We start from the raw sequence: 24,394 nt of genomic DNA, 5'->3' as shown, positions 1-24,394 counted from the left end.
TTATTTTCGAGCGTATATTAATGTTGTTGTGTTTTGAAATTTTGGAGATCTCTTACTTACGGGGAGGTCATGTCGAAATTTCTGTAGGCTCAAATAAACGTTTTAAACTCGTTTTCGTTGTGTACACCAATTAATACTTGTTGTTTTCGTAATTAAATATTAATTAAGTACACGGCCCCAACATTGAATCGCAGAATCAAAAGAATACTTAGATATTACAACATTATATATTTATTTGAAAAATTTAAATTTAAATTATATCCATATTATTTTTTGTGATTTTAGAAAATAAAGAAATTTGTGCCACAACGTCGATTCTTTCCTACACGCAAAAAACTGACAGTTTCCGTGTTAAATAAAATCTTTAATTTTTTTTTCCCTAAAAGATAAATTATTTATTTATTTTTATAATTTTACATTTTAATTTATGAAAAAATTGGGTGGATAGCAAAATCTCCAAGGCGGGGTTTTAGGTTTTAGCCTCACTCTGACAGTCTCCGAAATGGCATCCTCTCAACTTCGGCGAAGGCTTCATTCCATTACCAAAGCTCTTCCTCCTTTTTTCTCCAATGCACCGCCCTTCTCTTCACTCTCTGCTGCTGCAGATTCCGCCGACCATTCGAATTCTACCCACGAACCCACTTCTCTCTCCGCACGTATGTCCTTCCTCTTCCAACAAATCGATGAGATTGATAAACAACGTCAGGAAAAAGACCAAACTTTACAGCGCATCCGCGACTGGCGTGAGTCCAAGAGACAGCAAAATGTTCCAACACCCACTTCTGACTTGCCCGACTCCGATCCGTTGAGGGAGTTGAACTTGGAATTAGTGAAAAGCGAAGGATTGATGTCTACTAATAATGAGAAGAGTGAAGTGGAGTTGGTGCACCCCTGGCCGGAGTGGATTGAGTTGATGGAGAGGCTGGTGCAGCAGAATTATTTCGATCACCGGAGAAAAGACGAGGACAGCATGATGCGAGGCCTCGGCTTCGATATGTCTGAGGTTGATATTCAGGGGAAGGGAAAACGTCTAGATTTCACTAGGGATTTCGATTCTGTGCGGACTGCTGCCGTCAATTTTGGCAAGGATCGCTTTGATATCTTAAGGTGTATATTCAATTGATAGTATACTGCCATTTGTTTATCTATGTTTGATTTTTACGTAAGTTTATATAATTGACCAGCAGATGGATTCTCATTTTCTTTAGAACATGGCTTTCCATGAAATATGCTGTTTAGCTTATCATTTATCTCTCTATTTCCTCTTCTTTGAATCTGAAGGACCCAGTTGTGCACTCCCTTTACTCTGTTGTTTGATATAATACGGAGAATTATATTTTCTCTGTTAATGTCGTATAGTAAGAAAAAATTATTTTATGCTTTCACTATGGTGCCTACGTGCCTAATCATGCTCCACTCTGCTGCTAGTTTCAATATAGAGGAGACGAGCGTTAAATTTTTATTTTGTGCTATATCAGCTGTGTCTATCTCTGATAAAACAGAGGTACAGGTAATGCTTATGTAGGCCTTTTTGTTTACGATTCAGTTACAATATTTATCTCAATTATATCATTTTTGTATCTCTCTTTTGTTCTTCGGATAGGGAAGTCATAGGTTGTTACTCTTTGCTTTATTTTGCATTGTTTTATTTCTACCTTTTTCTTTTAGTTATTCCAACTTTATTCGGCATACTTAAAACAGAGTCATTTCAGGTCGCTTCCAAGACAAGATCTACAAATACTTGTTGGTTATGGATGCCCAAGTACAGATAAGAGGGTCGTCTTCTCCTCCAAATTGTTAAGGAAGCATGTGCATCTTGATGAAGGAGATGTAAGCATGCCATTCTAATCTGTTTATTATTTTTTGGTAAGCAACTGTTTTAATAAGCATAACTGACAGCAGGAAGATTACTTTGAGGCTTAAAGATTCTTCGCCGTGATCAATGTCAGAAGATTACAGATTAAAATTAGATATGTCTAGCACTACAGAACTGGCGTGGGTTGTTTTTGGTTGCTTATGTAGTTGCAAGGTTTGGTGGCTGTGAAAAAGAGTTTAAGCATTATTTTTGTTGAAAAGGAGTATTCAATTGATTAACATTTTTCCTTGGCCTAAAACGATTTTCTGATTTTTGGACTTAAAATATTGTTTGCAACTAGATATTATCATATATCTGTCTGTTTTTTTTGTAAATATCTGATTATCTATTGTTAAATAATGATTGATGGCTCCATTCTTTCAATTTTGATGTATCAGGTATGTAGTTCCTGCAATATGAGAAGCTCTTGTGAAAAAGCATATCTACTCACAAATAAAGAGGATGAAGCGCGAACTATTGATGTCATGCGCATCCTATTGACATATGGTTTCAATCCAATCGATGGATCAGTCATAAATAAATCCCTTCTGGAAATGAAATCTATCAAAACTTCTGTCCGGAGATTGCTCCATCATGTTGTAAAGCTAAGCGAGTTTCCAATAGATCCCAATCTCACACCCCCCGTTATTAAAAAGCCTATGCCAAAGGTAAAGCAACCCACTCCCCCTCCAAAGAAAAAAGTTGGACGCTATGACATTGAAATGAAAAAGGGTGATTGGCTATGTTCAAAGTGAGTTTCCCCTCAATTTGTTCTATTATTGTTGTGATTTGTCCCACTAATATGAATAATTACATTTCGTACGGTAATCATAGAAGACTAGAGACTTTCACTTGTATCATACTTGTCTGCTGTGTATCTGTTGTACACATCCACGAGCTACACTGTTGGGGTCCTCAAGAATGATAGGCTTAAAGTTGAGAGCAAACCTGAAGACCTGTATTTTAATTATTTAAAAAAAAATTATTTGGAGGTTCATACTATTTACGGTTTGCTTTTATGTTACGTTCTCCAGGTGTGACTTCATGAACTTTGCAAAAAATAATGTGTGCCTCCAATGTGATGCAAAACGACCTAAAAGACAGCTGCTTCCGGGAGAATGGGAATGTCCTCAGTACGTTACTTTGTTCTTATCCATACACAGCTTCGAATTGTCATTTTTCATACTCTCTCTCTGTGTTTGCTACCCGAATCTAGAACTTTAATTTCTTGTTATAACAACGCCATGGATTAGAGTCATATGATTTTTTCTCGTTTTTGGGCTACTGGTTCTGCTCAAAGCTCTGTCATGACTTACATTACTCAAAAGAGCAGCCATCGAACCTTTTTGCTTCTTAATCAACGTGGAATTTCTTTTATATTTCGTTCTTAGCTTATCTAGGATTAAAACTTAATATTCCACACTTTAATCTGACGGTGGATCTCTTCATTCCATAGGTGCAATTTCTTAAACTATAGGAGAAACACGGTATGTTTTCATTGTGAACATAAGCGTCCACCTGAGACATATAGTGAAAGTAGATTTCCAGAGAGGCAACGGGGTTTGGAGGTTAAGATGGACAAATTATCGCGCAGAACAGAGGTTTCTAATGCGTGGAATTTTGATTTTGATGACGATGAATCGGATGGGGCAGAAGTTGCTACTTTTGAGAATGCAGCAAATTCTCAGAAAGTAGATGAATATATGCCTGTCAGTGATCGAAATAGTCATGAAAATTATAGAACTCGTGGAGATGGTTACGAGAACAGCAGCAGGAATCGGAAGTTTGAAAAGGAGTATTCTGATTCTAGAACCATGAGACCTGGTTTAGGATTTAATGATTTTGATGAAGAAGATGATGTTGACAGCTATGACGTGGTTAATCAAAATGAAATGTCTGAGACTTCTCGAGTAGATTTCTCAGAGCTTGAACCTGATACGGAATCTGAAGATACAGGAAGTCTTGATGATAATTGGCATGCTCCTGGCAGAACTAGTTCCCTCACACGTGGTAGGAAACCTTTGCATCGTAAAGCTTTCTCTGATTTCGAGGAGGATGGAGTAGACTTTGGTTCTGAGGATGAACTTCCGATGCATCCGCGTCGGAAATCGAGTCATGTTGCTGATCCAAAAACGCGTAATGGTTTAAGAAATGACATTGGTTTTAGTTCAGACGATGACTTGGATTTTAGCAATGCCAGTGACGCTGAAACTCGAAGCTTCAATAAAAAAGGAAACCGCAGGTGGGGATCTAACAAACCTGATAATGCAAGACAACAGAGTTACAAAGCCAATTCATTTTCTGATTCAGAATCTGACGATGAATTTAGTCATAACGCAGGACTGGACCGCACTGGAAAAGGTAACAGAGGCCGTGAAGGGATGAGGAAATTCTCGTCGAATAATAGTTTTAATAGACCTTCGGGATCTTTGCGAAATAACAGGGGTGCTCAAGAGAAATCATATAATGAGCAAGCTAGGCATGCAAAAGATGGTAAGTTTGGAAGCCATAGGAAAGGTGGATCTACTGAGAAACGAGGTGGTTTATCTAACAGATATAATAAAGAGTCAGATGCCTATCTGGATGATGAAAGATATCGAAGACCCCGGATGAATGTGAGATGAGTCTTTATTGCAGTTTCAAACGCTGATGCTGTTTCTATAGATGATGTTGCATGGACTACTGATTGTCAGTTAACTGCATTATGCAGTTACGTTGATCACTGATGCAGCTGGCCCTAAAATTATTCTTCAAAATGTCTCTTAAACTGGTTTAGGACTCTTCCTGTTCTTTACTTACCGTGTAATTCGGCCATGTTCACGGATTGATGTGTAGGAAACCTGTTGAACATATACGAACTAGATTCCTAAGATTCTGATATATTTTCCCTTTGTACTTCACCTCAATAGAGGGCATGGATATTGTTTTTAGCTTTCTGATTGGGCTCACGTTACCCACATGCCAATAAAACAGCAGAATTATTAAAATTTATCTACAGAGGACAGACATCTTTGATTGGTATATTCAAATTGTATAGCTAGATTGGCGTACTTTATATACTGCAAATCTCAAGTTGATAGCTTTAGCAAGGTGTTTTTTCTTTACAAGTCACGGTCAACTAAATAGTATTGGAAAAGCTCGTGTCAAATTCATACAAAATATTAGATTTTGCAGACTAATCTGTGTTGCAGCTTAGGTAAGTTTTCAAATCGGACCAAGTGCGGAAACATTTCTATATATGAAATGAATAAAATATATAAAAAATAGTCAGATCAGATATGTGTGTCCAAAAATCAGTACACGTAAACATATATGGTTGAAATAATTTATTTATTTATTTAATAATTTTGGTAATGCATGCTACGTGTTAAATTATTTTAAAGGCATATATATTTATTTTCATGCAATTTTAAAATGTTTTCTCGAATTTTAATTTTTAAGAAGAATATTCGTTGCCAGAATGGGAAAGGAGACCAGAGACCTTTCAGGTGTAAAAAAAATTAAAGTTATATTTTTATTTTAAGTCGAGAAGTTAAGTTATTTAAAATATTTATGAATTTTAGCAATGAAGGGATAAATTTGATTTATCGAATGAAATAAAGACGTCGAGTATTTTAATTAATAAATTTCGAATATTAGGGAATTTAAAACCTTTTATTCGAAAGGCAATATTCCAATAATTATTTTATGACTTAATTAATTAAATTAGTTAGTATTTAATTATAAGTATAATTTAGGATTTGTAAAACTCTTAATTTGATAAATTTTAAAAAGTTGGAAGGCTTAATTATTAATTAAAGCTTTGATTAATTAACCTAAATACCTAGTAAATAATATTTTTATTATATAAGATGATACGACTTTGATTATTGCACTCCCAAGACCAGGTTGTCCACAAGTAGTATAATTCGGTGAGTCCGAATATCGTATCCACAGGGAGGCTAAGGCCATCTCCAACCCATATCCTCTATTTTTCATCCTCTATCCTCTAAAATAGAGATTCATGATCTCTATTTTCAAAAACCTTCTCCAACCCATATCCTCTAAATATTACCAAATACTCTATTTCTTTAATTTATTTCATTTTCAACCCATTTCCTTTAAATATTAAGAAATACTCTATTTTTTTAATTTATTTCATTTTCAACCCATTTCCTTTAAATATTACAAAATATTTCATTTCTCTAATTTATTTCATTTTCAAATACACACATATATATAATTAATTAATTTCATAATGTATTATTTAACTAATTTTAATTAATTCGTTAAACATAATACAACTACATGTGTATTCGACTCGTTTATTTCAAACAATACATTTATTTTGTCATCAAATTACAAACAAAAGACAACATTCATCAAACAGACATAAAATAAATATCAAGACAAACATAAACGACACATGATTTAAAGAACAACACACAAATTGACCATTAAAAATACTAATATTCCGAATTACTGTACTCCTCCCACAAATGGTCAATAAGAGCATCTCGGAGTGCATAGTGAGCCGATTTATCTTTTATTTTACGATGGCGTGCAAGAAACTCTTGAAATCGGACATGCTCATCAAGTGCCATTTCAACATCTGGGATGGGTGCCTCGCGATAATCTGTGACTGGCACATTCAATTCTCTTTCGTCTTCAATAATCATATTATGCATTATAATGCATGTTGTCATGATATCATGCAGCACTTGTTTGCTCCAAACTCGTGCAGGTCCAGTGATTATCGCCCACTTTGATTGCAATACTCCAAATGCTCGTTCAACATCTTTTCTACAACTTTCTTGTCGTGCTGCAAAATATTTCTTCTTTGGACCTTGTGGATTGTGGATTGTTTGCACTAGAGTAGCCCACTTTGGATATATATCATCTGCTAGGTAGTATCCCATGGTGTATTCTTTTCTTTGTATGACATAGTTAGCAGAGGGAGCTACACCATTGGCCAAATTAACAAAGAGATGAGATTTTGATAACACATTAATGTCATTGTTTGAACCTGGCAGACCAAAGTATGCATGCCATATCCACAACTCGTAATCTGCTACGGCCTCCAAAATGATGGTTGGTTTTCCGCTACGACCAGCATATTGTCCAGCCCAACCTGTTGGACAGTTCTTCCACTTCCAATGCATACAATCTAGGCTTCCTAGCATCCCCGGGAATCCACGTTGTTTTCCAATAAGGAGAATCCTTTCAATGTCCTCAGCATTTGGAGACCAAAGATACCAGTCACCAAAAACCTCCACCACAGCCCGACAAAATCTTTTTAAACTTTCAATCGCAGTAGACTCCCCGATTTTAATATACTCATCCGTTGAATCTGCAGCCATACCGTATGCTAAGATACGCATTGCAGCTGTTATCTTTTGGTATGGGGACAACCCGGGCCTCCCCAACGCATCTACTTTCTGTACGAAGTAATTGTCATGTTGTTGAACTGATTCCATAATGCGCAAGAATAACTGACGAGACATTCGAAAACGTCTCTTGAACATTGATTCATTGTACATTGGAGACTCAGAAAAATAGTCATTGTACAAGCGTTGTTCGGCAGCTAATCTGTCTCGATTAATCACAACATGGCCAGTGATCGAGCCTCGACGGTGCAAATTATCACTTTCTTGGAAGTAATTGGAGACAACGGTAGCACTGTTTATGAGTTGGCTTAAAACCATTTGTTGTTCGTCAATGCGATTCAACTCATTCTGTATGTTGGCACTAGGTTGATCTTCGTCGTCAGATGACGACGAGGACGCATAGAAAGAAAAACTTGAAGGACCTCCTTCATGAAAATTCATTTTTGAGCAAGTTGAGTAAATTATCAAGAAGTCACTGGTCTTTAAATAAGTGGTGACAACTCATTTTTTTTTCACGGGTTGTGTATTTCAATAAAGCCAATTGAGATGCATTTCAAATAAATGCCATGTGATGGGTTGTCTAGTGGTGTCTAGTCACAATCAGTTGTTGTCTAGTGGTGTCTTGTCTATATACTACCTGTGATGGGTTGTCTAGTAGTGTCTAGTCATTTTTTTTTCACGGGTTGTGCATTTCAAATCAAAGCCATGTGATGGGTTGTTTAGTTGTTGTCATCTAATAAAGATGCATTGTACATTTAAAATAAAGTTCTTTCAATACACACCTTTAGATCAGATTTAATTTAAATGAGACCGGCCATGTGATGGGTTGTCTAGTGGTGTCTAGTCACAATCAGTTGTTGTCTAGTGGTGTCTTGTCTATATACTACCTGTGATGGGTTGTCTAGTGGTGTCTAGTCATTTTTTTTTTCACGGGTTGTGCATTTCAAATCAAAGCCATGTGATGGGTTGTCTAGTTGTTGTCATCTAATAAAGATGCATTGTACATTTAAAATAAAGTTCTTTCACTACACACCTTTATATCAGATTTAATTTAATTGAGACCGGCCATGTGATGGGTTGTCTAGTGGTGTCTAGTCACAATCAGTTGTTGTCTAGTGGTGTCTTGTCTATATACTACCTGTGATGGGTTGTCTAGTGGTGTCTAGTCATTTTTTTTTTCAAGGGTTGTGCATTTCAAATCAAAGCCATGTGATGGGTTGTCTAGTTGTTGTCATCTAATAAAGATGCATTGTACATTTAAAATAAAGTTCTTTCAATACACACCTTTAGATCAGATTTAATTTAATTGAGACCGGCCATGTGATGGGTTGTCTAGTGGTGTCTAGTCACAATCAGTTGTTGTCTAGTGGTGTCTTGTCTATGTACTAGCTGTCACGGGTTGTGCATTTCTAATCAAAGCCATGTGATGGGTTGTCTAGTTGTTGTCATCTAATAAAGATGCATTGTACATTTAAAATAAATTTCTTTCAATACACACCTTTAGATCATATTTAATTTAATTGAGACCGTTGATCCAGGTTTTTTATCAAAATGTTTTCGCTATAAATTGAAGCATCATACGAAACATTGAGACAACTCCTACAAATTGAATAATTATTTACAATCAAATGACTTCATCTAAACGTGGTGCTGCCTTCTCAATCGAGGAGGACAAACTACTCGTGATGGCTTATCTTGATGTCTCCCAAAATCCAATAATTGGTATAAACCAATCACGCGATAGGTTATGGTCACGAGTGGCAGCTACATACAACGAACAACTCGCCGGTAACTCAACAGAGCCTCGAACTACTAAGGCCCTCCAATGTCGCTGGTTCAACATAAACAAGATTGTCCAAAACTTTAGTTCATGTGTTAGCCAGGTGGAACTTAGTCGTCCAAGTGGTGCTTCTGAGAAATACATTGTGAGTAATTAATTTTTTTTATCATATTTATGTGAAACTATATTTTTTTTACTTCATGTGACTAAGATAAAATTTATACCGTATTATAGTTGGATCAAGCAAAAGCCTTATTTAAGCAATCAACTGGGTCGACTTGGCGGTTGGATCATGTATGGTCTTTGCTTAAGGACCAAGAGAAGTTTAGGTCATCAAACGCTATTTTACCGAATTTCATACCAAACCGCGGGAATATCGACTCATCCCAATCTGACTATTCTCCCAACACAGAATCACCAACACCCGATTCTGGAGGGCTATCTGGGTTTGCTATAAACCTGGATGAAGATAATCCATCAGGAGGGAGTTCTCAGCGTCCAATTGGCATAAAAAAGGCCAAAGCCAAAAGAAAAGCTACTGAAGAACACTTGAAGGACATTTCCACCATGGCCAAATGTACTGAGAAAATGGTGACTGTTATGGAGAATGCTGAGGTACATCGACAACAACTCATTGCTGTTGAGAAACAAAGGAATGCGATAATGGCTTTTAAAGAAGAAAACAAAATACTAAGGATGAACCCTATGTGCGTTGATGAATCGGTCCGTGCATACTTGATCAAAGAACAACAAAAAATTTGGCAGAAAAGAATGGAGACGGGGGATGGCTCCGACGGAACTTCTACACCGTTTGGACAGTTCTTCGGAGGAACTTCACCATCCGGGTCCGACCTTCCACCATACTAGTGTTCTCTCATGATTGCAATGAAATAAGAATGTGTTTATCTTTATTGTTGTATGTGTGTGTTGTGTGTTTTTTTTTGGTGATATGTTTATCTTTATTGTTGTGTGTGTTTTTTGTTTATTATCTACTTTATTATGTCTACAAATATCGTATGTTTATCAATTTAAGTTAAATCGATAATAAATGTTTGTAGTAAATTATGTTATGTATTTTTTTGTCATTACATTGTTCATTAATTCTATTTCGTGACTGTTATAAATTGTAAATTATAAATAATTCATGCAAAAAAAATAAAACAATTAAAATAAAATTTTCAGAATTAAATAATTCAAAATATAAAATATAAAATGGACAAAAAATTATTTAAAATTAAAAACATTTAAAAAAATTCGAAATTAAAAAAAGTGGCCAAAAAAATATTTAACATTAAAAATAAATAAAAAATTCGAAATTATTAAAAAATTGGCCAAAAAATTTGATAAAACTACAAGGGTTATATTGTAATTTTGAGAATGGCATTTCTGTAATATTTCCATCCTCCATTTCCCTCCTCCATTTCAACAGTTGTCCTCCATTTTTAGAGGACAACTGTTCCATCCTCTAAAATAGAGTAGAGGAATAGAGATGGGTTGGAGGAGAGTTTGTGCTCTATAATGAAGGAGTACTCCATTTTAGAGTTGGGTTGGAGATGCCCTAAGGTAGTTGCAAGTTCCCTACAATGTCCTTTTGTTTTGTTTTTTTTTATTTTAATTGTTTGATTATTTAATTGATAATTTTTAATTGTTCAAATTTTAATTTAACTAGTTGAGATTAGATGATCCACTCTTAGATATTTTAATAAAGTTAATATTAATAAACATTATTGAAATCCATTTAATAAATGGTTTCAATATATTAAATAATCATATTTATATTATGTTATATATTATTATCTTATAAGTATATAAAATATACCAAAACCTATAAATGTGGTCAATATTTTTGTAAGCACTAAATCAAGTTTCACACTTTAAATGGTTGGTAAAACCAAACAAAAAATTAAATGGTACCAAGAAATTAATATATGATATATTCATATATAATAAGTCAAGGCATCCACTTTAAATGGTTGGTAATACCAAACTAACATTTAAATGGTTCCAAGAATTTAGTGTAACATATAGCAACAATAAATCAAAACTCCCACTTATAAGTATGATATAATAATGCTTAAAAAATAAATACAACGTAAACAATAAATAATGATTAAATAATATAAAAGAAGAAATCCATTGATTCAAAATTTATATACTTATTTTATATATATATTTTCCCGATCTTTTTTTTTCTTCATAACATCATGTAATCAGACTAAGTTTATGCTCATTGACCACATATTTATTTATTTAATTTGTACAATATGTTTTTCTCTTTCTATTTTTTTTATGAGAGATAATTGAGTCGTATCAAATAAATTTAAAATTACATAGATCTTCCACAATTTTTTTTCTCTTTTTTTTCCCAAGAAGTATCTATTTTATTCTTAAAAATAAGAACTCAAAATTTAAACAATGGATAGCCTCTCTCATGATCAATAAAGGCTCGAAAGCTGTTTTCTAAATATTCTCCACGCACTCACAAAATATGTGTGAGTTTAAAATTTTAGGCACTCTTATCACGTATATATTGAGACATATACTTTAATAACTGATTTTATCACAATGGTTAATTACTCAAAAATATTTTATAAATCATATTTTTATAGTGATCAGAAATAAAATTGACTTTTTTTAAAATAAAAATTTAAACATCCTTAGATAGATTAATTGTGGGGACCCGGACACTAATCATCTTCTTAATCATCTTTGGGGTTTAATTATCAATTAAGATAAACAGGGTCTAAAAATTTTTCTTTTTAAATTATAACTGTGGAAAATAATGGAATTATTCTATTATACAAACCAGTATAATAATACAAATCCTGTATAACATGCATTTAATTTAAAACTAGGTTCAACTACTACAATCAAGTAATAAAACCTATCTACATCCATGTCCGTGATCACCACTCTAATCTCGATCTCTCATCATCTTCTGGACCCTGATCCTGCCCCACCTGTTGTCATGCACACATACAAAACAAGACAACAGCCGGATAACTCCGGTGAGATATAAATATCCCAGTATAAACAATGTATACATGCAATCATATAAAACATATATAAAAGCATAACCAAAAATCAAAACACGTATCTAATCTGACTACATGAATCAATGACTCGTTATCTGATCTTATCTTATTTATAATCTAGGGATCCCGATCTAATTTAGACTTTGGTATACTGTATCGAGTGTCTACAATAGACGTCGATCTACATCTAAGCTCATCGATACACCGTAAGTCTAGGGTCTAAGCAGTTCTGACAAAGACTTAGACTTGGGCATGCTATATCGAGTGTCTACAATAGACGTCGATCTACATCTAAGCTCATCGATATACCACAAGTCTAAGGTCTGAGCAGTTCTGACAAAGACTTGGCGGTTCTACCCTAGCTAGGCTGATCTGTCCTAGACTCAAACTCTGGCTCTGCTATAATTCAATAAATTAAACATATCAATCTGATAATTGCAAATATCAATGCAATAAAATGAAGTATGTGATTTTGGGAAACTCAAGTCAAACCTAACTCGAGTTGTGCAATCCCGAATCAACATTTATTTATACCTTTATCTTCTCGGTCAGAAGAAGAATAAGTCCCGAATCTACCTCGGTCCATTCCCAATCTGGTAATAACAATCGAATAGGTATAATATCAATAAATAACTCAATTCAATACATGTTCTGATCAATACTCAAATCACAATACAATCTGATCAATGTCAATCGATCTACGGTACTACAATACAATCTAAATCAATACCGAATCTGATCAATATCAGTCAACTGATGTTTCGACGGCATAACAATACTGTCCCGATAACCCCGTCAATCCAAACTTCACAGATATAATACCAGAACTCATAATCTATATCGATACCAGTCATAATCTCAATAACAATATACATCTGATATGAAATCTTAGTCAAATCGACTCTGAAAACCATAACAATTACATAATCAGTTGTTCTTTAATCTGACTTCAATTCTATGATGTCTAACATGACAAGAACATCATATATGAGTCCTATTCAATTATGACAATAGTCTAATTTCAAAACATGTCTAAACGTAACAACACTTACGTCCAGTTGTAGCTGTCGTCGCTAGGAACTCAGTACTGTACTCGGATTCAAAAACAGACGAACGGATTTCTCGAAATCACGAATCTATGCTTAACAATCTGAAAATTCCTTTGGCCCTCGTTTTCCTTTTTCTTTTCCAGGAATTCGCATGCTGATATATATATATATATTTATATATATATATTTATATATATATATATATATATATATATATATATATATATATATATATATATATATATACATGCATTGCATAATACAATGGCAAGTGGCGTTGTGCATGTTCTGCACGTTTCGCGCATATGCGGGCACAAAGTCGCCCATATGCGCCAGTTATTAGAACCATCATTTTGTCTTCTCGCGCATATGCGCCAATCATTCCGCGCAGATGCGCCGAACCTTCTGCCTCTCCTGCGCATGTGCGCCATCTACGTCGCGCATATGCGCCGATGCTACTGGACGTTCCGTGCATGTGCGCGCATTCAAGTCGCGCATGTGCGCGCATGGTTCTGTCTTCCTCGCGCATGTGCGCCGATACATGTCGCGCATGTGCGCGGGGACTACTCTTTGCACCATAATGTGAATTCTTTTCCAGCTCTCCCGATCTGATCCGTTCCATTTATAATCATAGTAATTATCAACAATAGATTATAATAATCATCGCCAAATCTTTTCAGATTAATCGGATAATTTCTCGGGCCTTACATTTCTCCCTCTCTTAGATCTGCGTTCGTCCTCGAAATCGCAAGTAATCAATTCAGATATATCCGAAGAATGTATACAGAGTTTAAATCAGAACTCATCTCAATGAATCTATTCTGAAATCTCAATCTTATATTAGATGCTATTTCTAAAAATAGCTCTGATAAAGTCAATCTCGCAATACTGGTTATACAACATCCGTATATACCAAGCCATAGCTCATAGCAAATCACTACCATCAGCTACTATCAAATCTGTTTATCTCCTGTCAAGGATATATTAAATCTTCAGTCTCGAATACCAATCGTCACCATCCGACGTTGGTATATTATGTCTGTCTGGTCTGAGCTATCTTCAGTATCTTCTGAATTTGCTACATTTTCTTTATCATATCTTTGACCGTATCAGATCCTATCTCAGGTATCTTCGAGATATTATCCTCATACCAAGGAAATCGGCAGTATTCACTGTACAATATATCATCTGTAACTATCTCACTATCCATCTGATAATCTGAATACAATTATCCAGCGACCATATGTCATATCAATCAGTGCTAGTATCCAGCACTGCAGCTTCCGGAATATCTTCCAATATCTGGATAGTACCCTCTGACTATCTGTCAGTCGGTGGAGCATATATAAGAAAACTTATGGCATATTCTGCCACAAGTACAAAATCAAGTAAAATCACAATCTGATATAATCTATCGTGGCATTCTGATTACTCTGACCACTTCTCTGACATCGATCTGTGTCATCTGGTCATGTTTGTACGTCATCTTGTACAACCTAATAGATATAGATTGAACAATCTGTCAATCACAATCATATCATATCATAATCTGGAAAGTATTATAATGATCTTATTACGAAATTCATCGAAATATACTCCCCGTGTCAAATCAAAATATACAAATTATGTAATAAATCTTCTGATCTCTATCTTTCTGTCTTCATTTGTTGACAATGCAGACATATCAGTACAAATTCTGCCACATTTCAGTACAAATTCTATCATAACTGATTTAATCTGTCTATATCAAAACTGTATGTTCGAATTAACATACACTTTTTGTTACCTGAACGAATACTGAATTTACTACTGTGAGTTTCTGACACCATCTGTCAATTCAGATTCGAATTATTTGATACAAAAAATCAGTTAATAATATAAATTAAAGAAAAATACCTACCTGGTATTTGGTTCTGATTATCAATATCAAATTCTGTTATACAATTCTGAAACATTTGACATCGCAAGATAATCATTCTCATACAGTACGAATCACATATCTGTAACTCTGATCGATGATCTGTTCTGATTATCGAAATCTAGTTCTGAACATTCTGATCACATTTCTGAATCAATGAAATTCTCGAATTCAACTCTGATTCGGATTGAACTGTATATAATCTCAACGGTTCACAATGATTTGTATCAAATACGACTGTAGAAATATAACAATACTCAGGCAGACACAAAACAACAATCGTATATGATAATCTGTCAATTCAGACCAAAATAAATTTCTGATCTTTCTGATATTTCTGATCTTTTTGATATCGGTATCCTTCTCTGTCACTGATCCAGATCTCAACTGTGCCAAAATCAATCGGTATACTAACTTCAGATATTGCATATTCTTAATACAATCTGTTTCAAGCAGGATTCATATCTGAATAATTTCTGTATACAATAATCACAGTTCTCAGAGTATTCAATACAATCTTCAGATATTCGATTCAATCAATCAGATGCTGCAAGTATATCAAAATATCATAGATACAACGAGCATAAAATCATCAGAATATCTCTGAACATACTGAACATGCCATAGAGAAACACTAAACCAGATGTAACTCTTGGGCGGTACTCTTCTACTGATCTTTCAATTCATTCACTGTCATTCTGTACATTCAATATCATTCTGTACTGAATTCTAAAACAACAGACAATACCTGGTATCGATTCAATTCTGAAATCTATATTTCTGATACAAGGACAATCTGAAATCTTATCTGGACAAACATCAGCCAACTCGTACATCACTGGCAAATCTGCCAATGCTAGGCTCGATTTCAGTATATCTACTGAATACATAAGGATACCATCTGCTCCTTTCTGTATCAATCGAGTTATGGACAACACAAATATCAAAGGAATTCTAAATCTAGAATCCTTACCATGAAATCTCTACTCATCAGTCATATCTGGTCTGAATCTTATATTTTTCTGGAAAGAATCTATCAAAGTTCTGTACTTGTTCAGCATATTAATATCAATAATGCTGTCTAATCAGAAATACAAGTACATCATAATCTAACTCAATCTCATTCTCATCTTACTGTAGTACACAATATTTTACAGAAATCTCTGATATCAATCTTTCTTTCCCAAAAGGTACAAAGATTAATACTACAACAATACAGACCCAACAGGTACATCATATATCAATGCAACTCAGTCAAAATAATCGTAGGGAATGCATTAGTATATCTCAATACATATGCAATATAATCATAAAAGAACAGTACCTGCCACTATATCATCAGGTGTGTCCTGGGTCTGTTCCTCGGTCATTGCCACCAGATGGTCCAGCTCCCTGAAATCTGCGGGAACCTCTCTATGGACAAACTCTAGCAAAGTGTCCCGGCTGTCTGCAGATACGAAAACTACCAGTAACTCCCTGGCATTGCTCCGTGGAATGTCTTCCTCCGCAAGTTCTGCAATACACTCCAGTATAACTCGGGCTAGAACCACTGGAGCTAGATGAACCACTCAGTCCGTTCCCTAACTTCTTAAACTGTTTTTTTTCGAGTTTTCAGCAAATCTTGCTTTCCAGTCGTGCTGCTGCGATCAAATCGGAGAGGGGATTGTTGTGTCTGGGGTTGTATCGCACACACCCTTTTTAATTGTCTAATCAGACTCGCCTCCGCTCTCTTCGCTCTACTCAAGGCATCAGCAAAATGGTGAGGTCGCTGCATATTCATCAATGCAACTATCTCCGAATTCAATCCTCTGATGAACTGATCCGCTACAGCTTCATTATTCCCAATTACATGAGGAGCAAAACGTAGTAGAGTAGAGAATTTAGCCACATATCCTTCAATATTCAGTTGAACTTGTCTCAAATTCTCAAACTCCACTTTATTGTCCTCCTGGTACGAAACTGAGAAAAATCTTCGATAAAATTCAGTTCTGAATATTTTCCACGAAATCACTGTACCTCTCTGTTCTAGCATTCTTTTACTTGTAATCCACCAACTCCTGGCGGTTTCTCGTAACTGATGAGGCACCATTTTAACTCTCTGTTCATCTGTACAACCAAGTAAATCGAACATTATTTCTATGTCATCAAACCAGTTCTCACAATCTTCAGATGTCTCGGTACCACTCAGAATCGGCGGCTGAAATAACTGAAATTCTTCCATCTTTATTTCCATCTGAGTTTCTGATACATCTATCTGTTCATTCGAAGTACTATCCCTTTCTGGAATTCTCCGTGGAGGTATATCTGATTACCAAAACATTAGTAACCCAATACTATAAATCTATTTCAATCTTTCTCTGATCATCTTACTGTTGATCAAGAATCAAATCTGATTCATACTCAATAATACATATTACCAATTCAAATCAGATAATTAGATAACATGTATTTCTAAGCAGTAAAACATAATCTCATGCTAGCATACACAATGTCAATCAACATTAGAATAAATCTCATGCTAGCAATCACATGCAAGGAAAGAAAATTCAATCTACCCCGCACATTCTCTTCTATCTCATTCTAAAGGATCTATCGCTCTGATACCACCTGTTGTGGGGACCCAGACGCTAATCATCTTCTTAATCATATTTGGGGTTTAATTATCAATTAAGATAAACAGGGTCTAAAAATTTTTCTTTTTAAATTATAACTGCGGAAGGTAATGAAATCATTCTATTATACAAAGCAGTATAATAATACAAATCCTGTATAACATGCATTTAATTTTAAACTAGGTTCAACTACTACAATCAAGTAATAAAACCTATCTACATCCAAGTCCGTGATCACCACTCTAATCTCGATCTCTCATCATCTTCTGGACCCTGATCCTGCCCCACATGTTGTCATGCACACATACAAAACAAGACAACAGCCGGATAACTCCGGTGAGATATAAATATCCCAGTATAAACAATGTATACATGCAATCATATAAAACATATATAAAAGCATAACCAAACATCAAAACATGTATCTAATCTGACTACATGAATCAATGACTCGTTATCTGATCTTATCTTATTTCTAATCTAGGGATCCCGATCTAATTTAGACTTTGGTATGCTGTATCGAGTGTCTACAATAGACGTCGATCTACATCTAAGCTCATCGATACACCGTAAGTCTAGGGTCTAAGCAGTTCTGACAAAGACTTAGACTTGGGCATGCTATATCGAGTGTCTACAATAGACGTCGATCTACATCTAAGCTCATCGATATGCCACAATTCTAAGGTCTGAGCAGTTCTGACAAAGACTTGGCGGTTCTACCCTAGCTAGGCTGATCTGTCCTAGACTCAAACTCTGGCTATGCTATAATTCAATAAATTAAACATATCGATATGATAATTGAAAATATCAATGGAATAAAATAAAGTATGTGATTTTGGGAAACTCAAGTCAAACCTAACTCGAGTTGTGCAATCCCGAATCAACATTTATTTATACCTTTATCTTCTCGGTCAGAAGAAGAATAAGTCCCGAATCTACCTCGGTCCATTCCCAATCTGGTAATAACAATCGAATAGGTATAATATCAATAAATAACTCAATTCAATACATGTTCTGATCAATACTCAAATCACAATACAATCTGATCAATGTCAATCGATCTACGGTACTACAATACAATCTAAATCAATACCGAATCTGATCAATATCAGTCAACTGATGTTTCGACGGCATAAAAATACTGGCTCGATAACCCCGTCAATCCAAACATAACATATATAATACCAGAACTCATAATCTATATCGATACCAGTCATAATCTCAATAACAATATACATCTGATATGAAATCTTAGTCAAATCGACTCTGAAAATCATAACAATTACATAATCAGTTGTTCTTTAATCTGACTTCAATTCTATGATGTCTAACATGACAAGAACATCATATATGAGTCCTATTCAATTATGACAATAGTCTAATTTCAAAACATGTCTAAACGTAACAACACTTACATCCAGTTGTAGCTGTTGTCGCTAGAAACTCAGTACTGTACTCAGATTCAAAAACAGACGGACGGATTTCTCGAAATCACGAATCTATGCTTAACAATCTGAAAATTCCTTTGGCCCTCGTTTTCCTTTTTCTTTTGCAGGAATTCGCATGCTGATATATATATATATATACATGCATTGCATAATACAAGGACAAGTGGCGTTGTGCATGTTCTGCACGTTTTGCGCATATGCGCGCACAAAGTCGCGCATATGCGCCAGTTATTAGAACCAGCATTTTGTCTTCTCGCGCATATGCGCCAATCATTCCGCGCAGATGCGCCGAACCTTCTGCCCCTCCCGCGCATGTGCGCCATGCGCGCATGGTTCTGTCTTCCTCGCACATGTGCGCCGATACATGTCGCGGATGTGCGCGGTGACTACTCTTTGCACCATAATGTGAATTCTTTTCCGGCTCTCCGGATCTGATCCGTTCCATTTATAATCATAGTAATTATCAACAATAGATTATAATAATCATCGCCAAATCTTTTCAGATTAATTGGATAATTTCTCGGGCCTTACATTAATACAGTTTCTAATTTAAACCTTTCAAACAATTAATGTATGATATTTTTGCAAAAATTACTAAGATATAAACAATAAACATGGTTTTATTTTAAAATAATATTTTTTAATTTTTTTTATAATCTTGTTCTCCTCCAATCAGAACATGACATTGTCCCTAATGTCAAAATAACTATTAATAAAGAGCACATAATGAAAGAGATATCACCTATAATTTTATTGAAGATAACAAACTGAAACAAATACAAACCAATCCACGACTTTTGAATCAATGATCCAACTTTATTTTCTTACTGCTTGATTGCGACCAATTGATCTTTGTTATTATCGAATCAGGCTTGCGAAAAAAAGCTTTCAAATCATCAATTAATTGGTCAGCAGTCGAAGCAGAGACGAGCATCCGTCGTGAATTTTCTGAAATGAAATTATGTTCCACATCTTTATCAAGAAATGTCAACAAACTGTCATAATAACTATTGATATTCAATAAGCCCACAAGTTTATTATGGATATTAAGTTGTGCCCAAGAAACAGTGTGCAAATTTTTTTTCTAATGTACCAAAAACACCTGGTAGTGCGATAAAAGCATCAGAATTTTCAATCATTTTGGTGATTGTTTCATACATAAAAGAAAATTTTAATTCCTCCCCAGTTGTAACGACTGTATATTTCCTTCAGCTAAGGCTAGAGAAATAATACCCAAAACCTGACTACCTTCAAGATGAACAGATGTTGAAACAGATCTCATTAACCCAATATTACCTCTCTCATATACCCAGTGAATTTTTCTCTCAGCCAATATCTTTTCAAGATTATTCGCTGCTTCTACAAACACTTTATTTTTTCCTGGACTCGACCTTAAAAATACACAAATATTTTTCAATATTTGTGCAAAGGATCCAGCCATGTTTTTAATTTCTTTTTAGTCTGCGAAAATAGAGAGAACAATGAGAGATTTTATAGGGGTAATATGTTATCATGACAAAACTATAGGTCACAACTATAAGAAGAATAAACAATAAAAACAATGACACACATCTATATAGACAGTAGTGTGATTGTGGCTCAAAATTTGCCTCTGGTTTTACAGCCAGAAATGACTTCAACGCCTTATATGAATTGATGATATGCTTCCCGTCCAATTTTCTTACAAATTGGCAAACAATGTCTTTTTTAGTTAGATTCCCAAGACTATTACGATGACGCTCATCTTGGAATTGTTTCCATAAAAAGAGAAGTTCAATCTGTACGTGTCCACTAGAATGCGTCTCAAGAGTCAATAAGATGTTATCTAAAGACTCCATACTCAGCCCATTCTTAACAAAACCAATTTTATGTTCTCTGTTATTGGAAACACATACCAAAGATCTACATCGTTTGTCACAAGTCCATCTTGCACACTTAAGACAAACCCCTAACCTTTTGCCCTTCGTTTTTTCCGCATAAGTGCTTTTCCCTAATCCAGGCATATACCGAGCAATAACTGTGGAACGTCTCCTCCTAATCGAACCTTAGCTTCTATTACAAGAAGAATATCTTCTGGAATTCTTTTTTTTCCATTAGCAATCTCAATCTTACATACCTAGCTGCTGATATAGGTGGATTTTACTTGTTTTTCATATCGTGTTATGTCTCGTTGTGTTGAATTTATCATTTAGATTGCATGCATTTTGTGTTATTTTAGAGTAATTTATATCTTCGTGTTGCTCATGTGTTTAGTTGGCGAAAATGCAGGAGATTCGTGTAAAACTGAAGAACAAAGGGAGAAATTCGAGAGACCTCCGCCCGGGCGCACATTTATTTCCGCTCGGGGGCCTACAAGATGTGAGAAAAAGAATTTGTGCGAGAGTCGTCTGCCCGGGCGCGTCAAAAGAAATGTTAAAAATAAAATATGCGCAAGCCATCCGCCCGGGCGGAAACTTATGTCCGCCCGGGCGCGCTCGTTATTTTTGGAAAGATTTTTGGATGATTTCTTCCCTTAATTCTGAATGGAGAGGATATGGTAGGGGGGATAGGGAAGAAAAATGATCGATTCAGACTTCATTGGAGAGCCGCCGCAAGCTTTGGAGAGAATTTTGTGCTTGGATTGAAGATTTGAAGATTTCCGGGCATTGCTCTTCGTGTTTTTCGTCAATTCTAATATTTCTAATTTATTTTTTGTCATTTAAACTTAGTTTTTTCTATTTCTACTCTGAATTCGAGTAGCTAAACTTTTATTATTTGTTGGGATTTAAGGGGATCCTACCATAAAATTTGATCTAATTAATTTATATTTCGATTGTTGCGTTATTCTTGATTATACTATTGTTTTATCGTGTTGTTAGAGCGTATCTAACTTTAACAACGTTTTTATATTGCGAGTGAGTTCGAGAGAATAAATTGTGATAGGAACGATTAGTATAATCCGTGGATCTACAATTTACATAGACATATGAAATTGGATACGCGCCGGTAATCATAGTCCTAAGGGTCGAAAACTAGGGGATTTCATAAATCGACATGCAATTCACTCTTGATAAATAATTAAAGACATTTAATTACTTCATTGAGTATAATTAGTTTGGCATAGCTCGAAAGAGTGTGTTCAACTGAATATGAAATTCTGTCGGAAGCATATAATCAATATCGAACAAATTAATTAATTAACGAGGGGTAGGTGAACTGATATTCCCACAAATTCATCTCTCATTGAATTTTAAATCCACCATTTTAGATATTCTATTTCATTATTTAATTCCTGAATATTTTTATTTCCATGTTTCTTTGATCATAGTAGTAATAAGACAATCAATCAATTTTCGTTGCTAAAGATTTAATAACTGAAAATAATAATTGTCAAACACATTCTTCAGTGGAACGATACTCGTACTCCTGTACATTATACTATTACTTGACATCGTGCACTTGCGATTATTTTTTTAGCATATAAAACCATATTTTTATTAAGGATTTCACAGTGCAAGTTTTGCTCGATCACCTGCATAAATTTTTCTCAGAACATTTTTAGAAACAGATGGAAAATATTTACAATTTTTTGAAAGAATTTCATCCATTTTAAAAGGAAAAGAAATGATTTTTTTATTTATTTTTGTATCAGCAATTGTGAGAAACTAATTTAACCGACTATGAGAGTCACAGAGTACTGTTATCCGCAATTTAACCAGGAAAATAAAAAGATTAAGGAAACCTCAAATAAAAACAAACAAAATTAAATACAACACAAAACTCAAGGATTGGAAAGGGAAATAATCTCTTCTTCAAAGATTTCATGAATTATCCTGGGAATATGTGAAGTCGATAATTATAAAGCAAAACTTTTTTACCAATCTCAAATGATTTTCAAAGAATTGTTCTATAATGAAATTATTTGATTTTTGCTTTATAAATCCTTGAATTCTCATACGCGTCATTTCAAGTTCATCAAGTTACAATTTGCGCAATTTGTTGACATCATCCATGCTTGAATTAAAAGTTTTGATCGCCCGATAAGCTTTATGTTCTAGTTCGACAGGCGAATGACATTGTTTTCCGTAAACCAACCTATAGGGAGGCATATTCAATGATGTTTTAAAAGTTGTTCGATCTCCCCAAAGTGCATCATTTAAGTCGCAGAGACCAATATTTTCTATTTGGTTTAACAGTCTTTTCCAAAATTTTCTTTATCTCTTTATTATCTAATTCAACTTGTCAATTTGTTTGAGGATGATAAAGAGTAGTTACTTTGTGAGTAACACCATATTTTTTCATTAATGAAGAAAATAGTTTATTAACAAAGTGAGTTCCCCCATCACTTATCATGGCTCGAGGAATTCGAAATCTACTAAAAGTATTTTCTTTCAAAAATTTGATGACGATTTTATGATCATTTGTTCGACATGGAATTACCTCTATCCATTTGGAAACATAATCAACTACAACTAAAATATACAAGTATCTAAACGACGGTAGAAAAGTTCCCATAAAATCAATTCCCCAACAGTCAAAGATTTCAATTTCAATGATAAAATTCAAAGGCATTATGTTTTTTTTGATATCGCACCCAGTTTTTGACAATTTTCATAGATTTCGTGGGTGTCTTTAAATAAAATGTGCCAATAAAATCCGCACTGCAAGATTTTTGCAGCCGTTTTCTTTGAAAAAAATGTCTTCCGCATGCTTCTGAATGATAAAATTTAATGACATTACTTACCTCATTGTCAGGTATGCAACGTCGAAAAATTTTATCTGGACAATACTTGAACAGATACGGATCATCCCAATAATTTTTTTTACCTTATTCAAAAATTTTCTTTTATCTTGGGAACTCCATTGCGGTGGCATTTTTCCTGTCACAAGAAAATTTACTATGTTAGCAAACCAAGGTGTAGTAGTGACTGAAAATATATGTTCGTCAAAAAAATTATCATCAATTGGTGTCATTTCACAAGATGATCTTGTTACTAGTCTCGATAAATGATCAGCTACGACATTCTTGGTTCCTTCTTTTTTTTTAATCTTTGATTACAGTGTCAAATTCTTGGAGCAACAAAATCCATCGTATCAGTCGTGGCTTTGCACCTTGTTTGGTCAATAATTATCTAATAGCAGAATGATCAGTAAATACAATAGTAGTTGATCCAATAAAATAAGAACGAAATTTATCTAATATAAATATTACATCAAGTAGTTCTTTTTTAGTTGTGGAATAATTCATTTGAGTATTGTTTAAAGTTCTACTTGCATAATATATCACATAAGGCTTACCGTTTATTCTTTGACCCAGTACTGCACCGACTGCATAATCACTCGTGGCGCACG

General features: G+C 34.6%; 1 protein-coding gene and 1 pseudogene across 1 annotated transcript; one reads left to right on the top strand and one right to left on the bottom strand.

Annotated features, from left to right (window-relative positions):
• The window catches only part of LOC140820410 (uncharacterized), a 78,730-nt pseudogene extending 54,572 nt beyond the window's left edge, over positions 1-24,158 (bottom strand).
• LOC140820424 (uncharacterized) lies at positions 441-4,791 on the top strand. The gene is made up of 5 exons (XM_073180713.1): positions 441-1,107; positions 1,713-1,830; positions 2,254-2,606; positions 2,890-2,988; positions 3,312-4,791. Exons 1-5 carry the CDS (start codon positions 503-505, stop codon positions 4,477-4,479), a joined length of 2,343 nt encoding a protein of 780 aa, XP_073036814.1. The 5' UTR covers positions 441-502; the 3' UTR covers positions 4,480-4,791.
• Positions 24,159-24,394: the final 236 nt, after the last annotated feature.

This window comes from Primulina eburnea, unplaced genomic scaffold (genome assembly GCF_022965805.1).
Source record: "Primulina eburnea isolate SZY01 unplaced genomic scaffold, ASM2296580v1 ctg1038_ERROPOS4800000, whole genome shotgun sequence".
Lineage (NCBI taxonomy): Eukaryota > Viridiplantae > Streptophyta > Magnoliopsida > Lamiales > Gesneriaceae > Primulina > Primulina eburnea.
The sequence above is the reverse complement of the archived record's forward strand: the minus strand, read 5'-3'. Positions and strand labels throughout refer to the sequence as shown.